Source organism: Dermacentor albipictus, chromosome 1 (assembly GCF_038994185.2).
Source record: "Dermacentor albipictus isolate Rhodes 1998 colony chromosome 1, USDA_Dalb.pri_finalv2, whole genome shotgun sequence".
Lineage (NCBI taxonomy): Eukaryota > Metazoa > Arthropoda > Arachnida > Ixodida > Ixodidae > Dermacentor > Dermacentor albipictus.
Genome location: NC_091821.1, coordinates 109,609,487 through 109,621,859, shown reverse-complemented (window position 1 = coordinate 109,621,859; position 12,373 = coordinate 109,609,487). Strand labels below are relative to the sequence as shown.

General features: G+C 46.0%; 1 protein-coding gene across 3 annotated transcripts in view; it reads left to right on the top strand.

The window, feature by feature from the left end:
• Dlg5 (Discs large 5) overlaps nt 1-12,373 on the top strand; it is a 172,575-nt gene that overhangs the window by 146,558 nt on the left and 13,644 nt on the right. For all 3 annotated transcript variants that reach the window (XM_065439425.1, XM_065439424.1, XM_065439426.1), the window contains one exon: nt 2,295-2,404. In XM_065439425.1, coding sequence (XP_065295497.1) covers nt 2,295-2,404 — 110 coding nt within the window. The remainder of the gene's footprint in view (nt 1-2,294; nt 2,405-12,373) is intronic.

The window sequence follows — 12,373 nt, the reverse complement described above, 5'->3', positions numbered from 1 at the left end:
CACCTAGCAGCTGCATTGCTGCCTGTCTATCTGCGGCTGTCTAGTCCTAAGCTCTGCAGCTATTGTCAAGGGAAGACGACTCGGAATGCTGCTGAGAACCTTCATTCAGTGACTTGGTCGATTCTCCCGAAAGAAAAAAAAAATGCTTCACTGATTGCACTGGAGCCTGCTATCAACGAGGCAGTCTGCAGGTATGCCCACACAAGTTCCGTGCCTCACTTGGTTTGAAACCCAGGCACCATGCTCTTTGTAGAGTGGTAGTAAAGGATGCCATAAAAAAGGGGGGCGGTGGGGGACAACAGTACACCAGACCAGAGGCCACATGTCCAAGAAGCCCCGAATCACAAAACATGCCAGACTACAAATTTGGTGCCTTTTAGGGGACTGAAACGAAGGTGAAACTTTGAGAGCCACTTTCCCAAACTTTTTTTTTTTTTGCCTTTCTGCTCAGCTTTCGGAGCTGATTCCTTTGTTACCGATTGGCCTGTTTTGACTCCGCTTTTTTTTTGTCACATTCTTTGGCCTACAGTGCAGGCTGTGGCACTCTCGCTTCTTTATCTTGGCTTTCTATAAATTTATTATCTGGCTATTCATTCATCCCAAAAGCGTGCTTGCTGCAAAGGTAACATCAAAAATTACAATACAAAAAATTGTGTTGCAAAAAAGCAAGAAGGTCACAACCTCCAGCTCGCATTTCGCCATGCAGTCAATACTTCATTGTATATTTTAAACTGCCCAGGCCCTCCAGAAACAGTGAAAAAGAAGAATTCTGCTAAATAAAATATTCTCAATCACTCAAAATTTTATGAAAGCATCAGGGGAACATTTAAAATATTTGTGCCAACTTTTATCAAAATCCATGAAGAAATAAGGAAGTTGATTTTAAGTGCTCCGTGTAAAGCATGTAATTTATTATACGGTTTTAAAAATATGCATTGCGACTGATTCCAGTGGTGTTGCTCCCCTGAGTTTTAAGCCACCCCGTTACCGTCTACACAGTGGGTGCATGTGACGGCAGTCAGAAGAGGTACTACCACAATAGTGAGTTTTATCGTGTCCGGTATTCCACTAAATGCAAGTGGACTGGGCATTTTGCCGGATGGACAGGTGCAAGCATGAGCACCCACCTGGTCACACAGAACTCAACCAAACACAGCCAATATAGTAGTAACCAAGTGTATTCTACTTTGCTACTGGTCTAAATTTTCGGCAGCAGCATAATCGTGAACAAATTTTTTTTTTGTTTAAAATATTTTTGGTTACAGAAATATTAGCTCTGTTTTTGGCTTGTCGAGCTCTGTGCCGCCAGGTAGCTGCACTATGCAAGCTGCTCACGTTCACACCTCCGCCCATCCGTTAAAATGGTCAATTCGCCTACATTTACCAGAATACCGGATACGCTCAGTGCTGCGACAGAACACTTGCAACACACGCTGCTTGGATAGATCTCGCTGGGATCTACGGCCAGGTGGCTAGTGGAGTGGTTGGAGAGGCTTCATGTGCTGGCTCCAAAAAACTGGAAGTAGACGTCATGACGTCACATTCATGTCGTAGAGCCAGTAAAGATGAAGCTTAGCCCTGATCGCTTGGTGAAAGAATTGAGAAGAAAAAGTATGGCTAGGTAGCAGGGTAGCTTGTAATCATCTGTAGCTCTCTTAATATGAGATGCTTCACTTAAATTATGGCATCGATGTTTTACTGCAATTGTATCCTACACGTCTACAAAATTTGTCCAAACCGTTTCAGTGACCCTTTAAAATCGGCTACAGAGCAATTGATTTCTGGCCTTGCACTTGGCTTGGACTGAATTCTGGGGTTTTATATGCCAAAACCACGATTTGATTATGAGACACACTGTAGTGGAGGGACTCTGGATTCATTTTAACCATCAGGGTATCTATAACGTGCCCCCACTGCACGGGACACAGGTGTTTTTGCATTTTGCCGCCATCAAAATGTGGCCGCTTCGACTGGGACTCGATCCCATGACCTTGTGCTTGAACTTGGCTTGAACTTGGCCTTGTTCATACTATTTACTGCATGACATGTTTAGAGCTGTGTTGTTGTTTGTGTTTTTTTCACTGTCCTCATCTTTCTTTAGCAGTAAACATGTCATGCAGAACAATTGCACTTTGCACTTCGATGTAATCACACAGAACAGCCATTGTGTGTTTCATTTCAATTTATGCTGATGTTGCAACAATAAGCAGTTGCTATGATCAGATATTGCACTTTTGAGATTTTACATTATATGAAAACTTTAATAATTGAAGGCACTTATCTTTTACTTACAGCTATGCCATGCTCTGCTGGATGTGAGTTTATCCGCTGTTGAGAGGCTCAACAGGTGCCAGATCTTCCCAATCGTTATATTTATCAAGTTCAAAACGACCAAGCAAATAAGGTGAGTTTACAATACATATCTGGAGGAACAATACAGAGCCATTTTTTTTAACAGCTGAAGTCAAATTATTTCTCAGATTTAGAAGTAGCTCTTACATGCGATGAAGACGGCTTACAAAGGTGCTCTTATTTTGTATCCAGGGTAACTTTTGAAATATCGCTGGATTTTTTATTCAGAGGTCTGAATGACGTTGGACCTATAAACTACAGTTGAAACCACTTACAATGAATGTGACAATTCTGCAAAAATGGGTTGTTATATCTGTATTGGGTATTTACTGAACAATAGGTTGAACTCAAATATAGGTAGTGCCATGTATATTGAACTTGCCGAGAAATAAAAAATAATAATTAGAATGTAAGTCAAGCCATATTTTTTTTTACAAAAACGAAAAACTTCAAGCATGGCGCACCATTATTTACCGTAAGCTCGGCTGCTAAGTCTCACTAGTCAGTGCTACAACCTGCATCCTCGTCACAATTGCTGAGAAGTTGTCTTTGTCGGATGCTTCTCTGCCCTGGTACATTATTTACCAGTGCAGCGAGTGCTGGTGCTGCTTGAAGAACGGCGGGCATGACGGAGGAACTCCGTTAGCTCGGTACTTTTGCTAGCTTTGTTCACAAATATAGGACGAGATTCTTTGTTCACGAATTGTAGGATGATATTTCATTTTGCGTAACACTTTCTAAAAAAAAAAACGGTTTCACTTATATCCAAATAAATATGGTTGTTCATTATATTTAAACAAACATTTAAAACCTCTAAAAAACAATAACTTACATACCTGGTCACAGCGGGTGAAAGACTGCTTCATTTATTACGAAAATTGGGTAATAGCAGTTGCCTGCTTTTGCACTGGGGCTCTATTTTCAAACTGTCATTTTATTTTTCATTCTTTTTGCTCTACATCACTGGTTTGGATGCTGCTGTGCCAAGCAGCCAACCCTAGTGTAATGACGGCGCGTTAACATCCTGGATTGGTAGAGATCGGGCCCAGGGCGCAGTGGCATCCGAGCTGCATTCGAGCCAATGAGGAAGAGTAAAAAAACTGGAAAATGAAATGGATCGTTAGAAAATACAGCCGCTGTAGTGCACACAACAGCCATGTGCATTACAGAGGAGTATGCCTTCATCACTGCTAATGTTCACCAACACCATTATAGTCTTTGTCCTTGGTGATAATTGATGCTTGAAGAGTTTTAAACATGTTGTACCAGCACCTGTGGCCTCACGTATGTGCAGTACAGGTACTGCGTTGACTTTTCCGGCACCAGTGCCACGAACTATGCATGCATTGAACAGACCTTCTTTCTTCACTTTAGCTCTTTTTTTATTTAGCTCTTTTTTTTTTCTTCATGTAGTGCATAATTTTTACAGCAAGACTGTTATTGGGACTAGATGAGGTGGCAAATGTTTATTCTTAAAGTTGATGAACATTAATTCAGTGAACCATTGAAGCCATGGCGATGAACTTAGGAGGGCATTAGGGTGGTGAGTGGGCAAAGCTGTATTGAATTAATAGTATTGCTGTCTTCACCATAAAAAGTGTGTTTTTACAGCATCCTTTGCATTTGGCAGCACTTCTAAAGCCAGTATTGACTTGCCTGTATTGCTGCGGGTGAGCTAGTGCTTGTGGAACAGTCAGATTTATTAAAAGAAAAGTTGGTAGCAAGAAAGTGTGTCTTGAGAGAGACATGTTAAAGAAATTTAAAGTTGTAATGTAGTAGCAAAAGGGGAGCTAAGGTTGTTGGTGGATGTTCATATTGAACGAACAGCATGTTGCAAAAAAGTTATGGTGTGCATATTAGTTATTTTTGCTCCCAAATTACTTGGTGGTGTTCACCCTGCCATGAAGAAGTGTCCTTCTAGTTCAGATTGCACTCAGTGTTCCAGAAGATAGCCAGCTGTTATGCTTTATGCAAAACAGGTTCAGGATTTATTTGGACATAACAAATGTCCAGGAACTCCAAGGCCAAAGATAGTCCAAAATGCTTGACAGGGTTCTGGGCCCCTGTGATGCACTGAGCATGTGGTGCAACACAAGGAAGAACAGTTTACATAATCTAAAGACAAGAAAGGGTATTAATTACAATATTTAACAGCATGAGACTGGTTAAAACAATAAATACAATTGTACCACAAAGCAGTATTCCCAAAAAAGAAAAAGAATTGTTTACGTGAAGGCTTATATAGATGCTAATAAGTATCATTTGAAAATATTCTTAAAATATGCATTTAATTTTTTATCTACTGATAAGTTAGGTTGTATGTGTTTACAGGCTTCTGTTGTCTTGTAGGTCTGTGAATGCAGGCCAAATTGGTCATTGTGTAAATGTGCCGCTAAAAGAGTGCAACTTCTTTTAGTGCTTCGAAATGTCTGCACTTACCTGCACATTGCAGAAGCTGTGGATGCCTCACATTAACTAAGGAAACTACAATTTTATTTAATCATGTAGACTGCAACATGATTGAGATAGCAGAAACTTTGCATAATCAAAGGGAAAAAAAAAACAAATGTGCAAGGAAGCAGTCAGTTGCTCTTGGCAAGAAAGAATTGCAGTTTCTGCTTGAGCATCTTTCCTCCATTTCCCTCTTCCAATGTTTGTTAGCTTTTTTGTTTGGTTCTGCGTGTTGGTTTTCTGCTTTTGTGTGACAAAGCTCTAGTTCCTCTTCAATGTATACAGATACTTTGCTGCACATGTACTTCTTTTTATCTTTAAAATTTTGTTCTTTATAATATTTTTGCCAGTAAACTTGAAGTTGTGAGTCATTGCTCAGTTATGTCCATTACTTAGTTGTACTATGATTTTGCACTATTTATCCAATATATTTGTAGTTGCTGTGGGGCCCTCTACCAAAAGTAACAAATTAGTGCTAACTATGATACCTAAGAATGTTTGCTGCAATTCTACCTGTGTTATGCACTTTATGCCACGACTTCTTTGTTGGTCAGGATGTGTAATACGCATGGCATGCTGCGGCAAATACTGCATTTATAGTTAAGCCTCAGTATAATGAAGTCAGTAAAATTGTCATTTTGCTTCATTGAATATTGTTACATGAAGGACGAGTCAGTAAGACGAGCAACTATTTACAGGTTATATTTACAACAGCGGTTCCAGCGCTCACCGGTTAGATTCACAGCGTGAGCCCAGTTCGTTCTTCCTCCTCTTTTCTCGAGTGATAGCGCCCACACGCCTCGTTCAAACAATCAAATACCACATGCGTGTAGCGTAACCCCCATCGGCAGAAGCGATGTCCCGGAGCATCTAAAGGTCATCACTGGGAGGGTGATACTGCTTCAGTTGTGTAACGTGCACGATATCACTGGACTGGGAAGCAGATGGGGCGTCAGGGACGATCTCGTAGGTGACGGGAGTCACGGCACGAAGCACTCATTATGGGCCTGTGTAACGAGACAGCAGTTTTTCTGACAGGCCGACCTGATGTGACGGAGACCATTGAAGCACCAAAGAACCAGGTGGGAAGTGCACATCTCAGTGTTGCCAGTCATGCAAACGCCTTTGACTCTCTTGGGATTTCAGAAGGCGGTCACGGGCAATTTTCCTTGCGTGGGCACAGCGCGCGATGCCGTCAAGTGCATATTCACTGGTCGGTGCCGCGTGAACAGGGAGGGTTGTGTTAAGGGGCAGTGTTGGTTCTCGGCTGAACAGAAGGAAAAATGGGGAATAACGGCTGTGTCATGGTGCGAGGAATTATAAGCAAATGTGACAAACGGTAGAGTGAGGTCCCAGTCAGTGTGGTCTGAAGAGACATATTTCGCGAGCATGTCTGTGAGAGTGCAATTGAGACGCTTCGTGAGGCCATTTGTTTGCGGATGGTATAATGCGGATAGCTTGTGCCTCATGGCACAGGACTGCATGATGTTCGCGATAACTTTTGATAGGAATGTCTGGCCACGGTCTGTGAGAAGTTGTCGCGGAGCTCCATGTAATAAAATCATGTCGCATAGAAAAAAATCTGTGACATCTGGCGCAGCTTGTAGGAAGCGCTCAGGTAATGGCGTAGCGCGTGGCCACAGCGATCCACCTGTTCCCAGAGGTAGAAAGAGGAAAAGGGCCAAATAAGTCCAAACCAACCTGAAAGAATGGTTCCGCGGGAATGTCAAGTGGTTGAAGGTACCCAACAGGGAGCGTCGATGGTGTCTTGCATCGCTGGCATTTCTCACACGCAGCTACGTATCTTCGAACGGAGCGAGCAAGCACTGGCCAAAAAAAGCGTCGGCGGATCCGGTCGTAAGTATGTGACACACCCAGGTGACCGGCAGTGGGGAGGTCATGAAGTTCGTGGAGAACAGCCGAGCGAAGGTGTTTAGGGATCGTAAAGAGTAATGCAGGGCCGTCGGGGTGAACGTTGTGGCGGTAGAGTACGCCATCTTGAAGTGTGAATAAGCGAAGGGAACTGTCGGCAAGTGAAGATTCCAGATGCTCAATGATGAAAGGCAAGGACGGGTCACGGCGCTGCTCGTCGGCGACATGGAGCAGTGGAAAAACAGAGAGAACACAGGCGTTGGTGTCAGTATCAGACTTAGAGGTCGCGTCTTCGACTGGGTTGCGAGAGAGGCAATCTGCGTCCTGGTTTTGGCGTCCCGACTTGTAAGTCACTGTGTAGGGATATTCTTGTAGTTGGAGGGCCCAACGATCGAGCCAGCCAGTGGGATCCTTGAGCGAAAAAAGCCAACAGGGCTGTAGGTGCGTACAGATTAAAGTGAGCCAAGATCGGTGGATTGGTGAGAATCGTGATAAGGCTTGAAAATGTGGCAGCCTGAGGGCAACCCGATGTAAAAAGCGCGTCTTTCTTCAGAAGTTCAGTGAGTGGTCGAGCGATTGCTGCGAAATCTTTCACGAACCGTTGGAAATAAGAACAGAGCCCCACAAAACTCTGAATGTCTTTGACGGACTGAGGTACAGGAAAAGCCGTTACTGCTCGAACCTTCTCCGGGTCGGGTCGTACTCCAGAAGCATCAACGACATGGCCTAGCACTGTAATCTGTCGGCACCCGAAGTGGCACTTCGATTAGTTTAATTGGAGCCCAGCCTTGTGGAAGACGTCAAGGATAGCTGCGACGCACTCAAGGTGCGTCTCAAATGTAAGAGAAAACACAAGAACGTTGTCAAGGTAACAAAGGCAAGTTGACCATTTGAAAAGAGAGTCGATCATCCATTCGAACATGGCAGGGGCATTGCATAAACCGAGCTTTATAACCTTGAATTGGTAGAGGCCATCTGGAGTGATGAAAGCAGTCTTTTCTTAGTTTTGCTCATCGACGGAAACCTGCCACTAACCAGATCGAAGGTCGATGGACGAAAAGTATTTGGCACCGTGAAGACAATCAAGAGCGTCGTCAATTCATGGTAAAGGGTAAACATCCTTTTTTGTAATTCTGTTTAGGTGGCGGTAATCAACGAAGAAATGCTACATGCCATCTTTCTTTTTGACGAGCATGACCGGTGACGCCCAAGGACTCGACGAAGGCTCAACAATGCCTCTGGCGAGCATCTTATTTACTTCCGGCTGAATAACTTGCCGCTCTGTCGTGGACATGTGACATGGTCGGCGGTGAATAGGAGCAGCATCACCAGTGTTTATCCGATGCTTAACAAGGGATGTATAACCAAGTGGTCGATTGTCAGTGTCAAATATGTCGCGGTAGGAAAGCAAAAGGCAATATGGGCGGCTGCTTCGTCAGGTGCGAGGTCCGGAGCGACCCTGGGATGTAATGGGCTGTCGAGGTTCAAGGCATCCTGCGGGTAATCAGGAGGATCTGGAGACGCGCTGGCTGCAAAAGCAGTGACGGTGGCATCTGTCACTGACCGGAGCGTGGCCACCGCTATGCCTTCAGGTAACACTTGCTTCGTCAAGCCAAAATTGATATCGGGGAGACGCATCTGATTAATGGCAAGTGTTACGATGGAGTGTGGCACAGAGATGTTGCGTGCCAGGAGGACATCATGAATAGGTGCGACGACATAGTTGCCATCAGGCACAGTTGCCGTTGAGACCAATTCGACGAAGGTTAGGGCTTTTGGAGGTAAGCAAACAAACGCTGTAGTGCAGAGGGTGTTTGGTTGTTCGGCGCGAACGTCAAAGAAGAGGAAGCTCGAGGCACAGCGCACTGGTGGAACAGTCGATGAGGGCAGAATGCGTCGTCAAAAAGTCGAGCCCGAAGATTAGGTTAGCCCGTAGGTTAGTGCTCATTATGGACACTTGGGCTCCAGTATCAATTAATGCCGTCCACGGAACACCATCTACGTCTACTTCAATTAGGTTCGTGTTGGTGAGGAGCGTCAACTGAGGATTTGGATAGAACGAACGTGATGCAGCACTACCTCCAAGAGCTGCATGGCCTAGTTTTCCATCCGTCAGTTTAGGGAGGAAAAGCGGCGAGGTTGGGCTGACGAGGAGCGACGACGTTGAGGCAACAGCGATCGCACGGCTGTCAGGGGCATCCGAAGTAGGGTACGGACGGCCAGGTGAATAACGGTGAGCGTCGGCGTATGGGCAAGGAGCAGGGAATGAGTTCCAGTACGGAGGCATCCCGGTGGTGCAGCAGTAGCGGGATACATGACCAATGCGGTGGCAGCGGAAGCAGATTCGTTTGTCGTCTGGGGTTCGCCATTCAAAGAAATACTGGTTATTACGCGTTGTGGACATGGGAATGGGTGTCAAATCAGGTTGGGAGACAGAGCAGGCAATAGGGATGCCAAGGTTTGCAATTTCTTGCCGCACAACTTCTTGAATAACGGAAATAGTGGGGGCCTCTTGGTCAAAGGTACCGTCAAAGGGCCGTTGATGAAGGGGGGTCGAATTCGCCGCTTCAATCTCACAGCGAACGATACGGGTGACATTCTCTTGAAATGCTCGTGTGGCAGTAAGAGCGGAGCAAGAGGACGTGGCAGGGATGTTTGGGAGCCGGGAAAACTGTGGGACGACGTGGCGGCTTTTGGCTACCTCGAAGCGGCGGCATTCTTTGACGATGGTGTCGACAGTAGAAACGTGGTTATAGATGAGCAAATTGCAGGCGTCGTCCGCTATGCCTTTTAGGACATGGCCCACCTTGTCAACCTCAGTTGTGTGCTCGTCGACTTTCCAGCAAAGCGCGAGCACTTCCTGTATGTAGGAGACATACAATTCGGTCGACAACTGGACACGGGTGGCAAGCTCTTTTTGCGCAGCCTGTTGGCGACCTGACGGGTTGCCAAATAGGTCGCGAAGCTGCTCTTTGAAAATGTCCCAGCTGGAGAACTCGATCTCATGGGTGCAAACCCAGACACACGGTGTCCCGTGCAGATAAAAGATCATATCGGCAAGCATGATGGTAGGGTCCCAGTGGTGGCTTTGGCTAACACCCTCATACATGCTGAGTCAGTCGTCGATGTCAACGTCATGTTGGGCGGAGAATGTCCCAGGATCACGGAGACTAGGAAGTGTAACATACATTGTGCTTGGCGCCGCAGGCGTAGGTGGCGACAGGGTGGTTCCATCGGAAGCCGTGGCTGAGAAGATGATGGTGCGGCCGCTTCAGAGCTCCGTGGCGAGGACGAGGAATGTTCCACCTCTACCACAATGTTACACGAAAGACGAGTCAGTAAGACGAGCAACTACTTACAGGTTATATTTGCAACAGCTGTTACAGCGCTGACCGGTTAGATTCACAGCGCAAGCCCAGTTCTCGAGTGATGGCGCCCACGCGCCTCGTTCAAACAATCAAATACCACACGTGTCTAGCAATATAGAAAATTCTTTATATTGCAATTCAATCTTTTATGCAAATAAGTACAGTTGGCAATTTATTTTTCATACATGAAGGGGCTGCAAAATTTTCTGCATGATCAGGCAATTGAAGAAAGCAAATTTGAATGAGAAAAAATCATTTTGTTAAACTTGAGAGTCGGCGATGAAAGATTAGGTAGTACGTGCCGTTTTGACAACGTCTTCACATCAGCTGTATTAAGTGCAAGCCAGCCATGCTCTTGCGTCCACTTCGCCTCTGCGACTCATAGTGTCGCTCACAGTGTCGCCCGCTACCATGAAAAGTGCCGGCAGCGGTGAGCCAATCCTTCGTCTGCAATGCGTCTCCCAAACTTGAGATTATACAACCTCCAGCACTAAACATGATGGGAAGACGGGAAGACAGCACATGATGCCGCACCATCTCAGCTTGCCCAGTCTTTGCACATGCGGCTACAGTATACTAGAAGGGGGTAGTGTGTTCGAGCAGTGCCACCTCTATTTTTTTCAATGCCAGCCAGATGTGGCCGATCCGACCGTTCACCACCCTCTCCTATCGTCCTTTCCTACTCTACCCATCAGCTAGCGTTCATGCCTGCTTTACAGTCGTGGGGGAGATTACCATGTGGGTGGCGCCTCACGATGGAAGTCGGAGGTGCCACCTGAGAGATGCAGGGTCCACCGCTTCTCCACTGGAATGACAGCGGCGCGCACTCGGACGCATGTGTGACGCAAGCAGTCGTACCTATTAGTCGTACCATTTGGGTAGCGTCACATTGCGGCAACTCACTGAACTAAGGCGCACCCACGGCTCTCAATGGGGAGCGAGCGATTGCACTGGCATTGTCAAAATAGAGAAGGCGATGGTTCAGGAGTGGCACGTGCCATGCATTGGCGGGAGGCGGCAAGCGTAGAAAAGTTAGGCAGAAAGGTTAGGTTAGATTCTGGCATGTGGCCAGCGCACGTGCGGCCACTTCCGGCTGTCAGCGCTGCTGTTGGAACGGCCACAGAGGCTGTATTTAGTGGTTTGGCCCTCCCTAGCTTAGGCGCAAAACAATGAAACATAGACTGAGGGTGCTGTGAGTGAACTAGAACCTTTTTCAACTGTTCTTCCCTGACGTCCAGTGCTTCATTATCTTGTTACTCCTGTGGCCTCTGGTTTTGCTCTTGTACCATTGGCATGAATAGAAATGCATACTATAACAAACACCTTTTATGTGTAATTACTGTCAACGACCAATTTTTTGTACATGCCCGATAATTTGAATGCCTTCGCGGAACAACCATGTACCCGGTAGAGTCAACGTGTCATCATCATCATCATCAGCCTGGTTACGCCCACTGCAGGGCAAAGGCCTCTCCCATATTTCTCCAACAACCCCGGTCATGTACTAATTGTGGCCACGCCGTCCCTGCAAACTTCTTAATCTCATCCGCCCCCCTAACTTTCTGCCGCCCCCTGCTACGCTTCCCTACCCTTGGGATCCAGTCCGTAACCCTTAATGACCATCGGTTATCTTCCCTCCTCATTACATGTCCTGCCCATGCCCATTTCTTTTTCTTGATTTCAACTAAGATGTCATTAACTCGCATTTGTTCCCTGACCCAATCTGCCCTTTTCTTATCCCTTAACGTTACACCTATCATTCTTCTTTCCATAGCTCGTTGCGTCGTCCTCAATTTGAGTAGAACTCTTTTCGTAAGCCTCCAGGTTTCTGCCCCGTAGGTGAGTACTGGTAAGACACAGCTATTATCTACTTTTCTCTTGAGGGATAATGGCAACCTGCTGTTCATGATCTGAGAATGCCTGCCAAACGCACCTCAGCCCATTCTTATTCTCCTGATTATTTCCGTCCCATGATCCGGATCCGCCGTCACTACCTGCCCCAAGTAGGTGTATTCCCTTACGACTTCCAGTGCCTCGCTGCCTATTGTAAATTGCTGTTCTCTTCCGAGACTGTTAAACATTACTTTGGTTTTCTGCAGATTCATTTTTAGACCCACTCTTCTGCTTTGCCTCTCCAGGTCAGTGAGCATGCATTGCAATTGGTCCCCTGAGTTACTAAGCAAGGCAATATCATCAGCGAATCGCAAGTTACTAAGGTACTCTCTATTAACTTTTATCCCCAATTCTTCCCAATCCACGTCTCTGAATACCTCCTGTAAACATGCTGTGAATAACATTGGAGAGATCGTATCTCCCTGCCTGATGCCTTT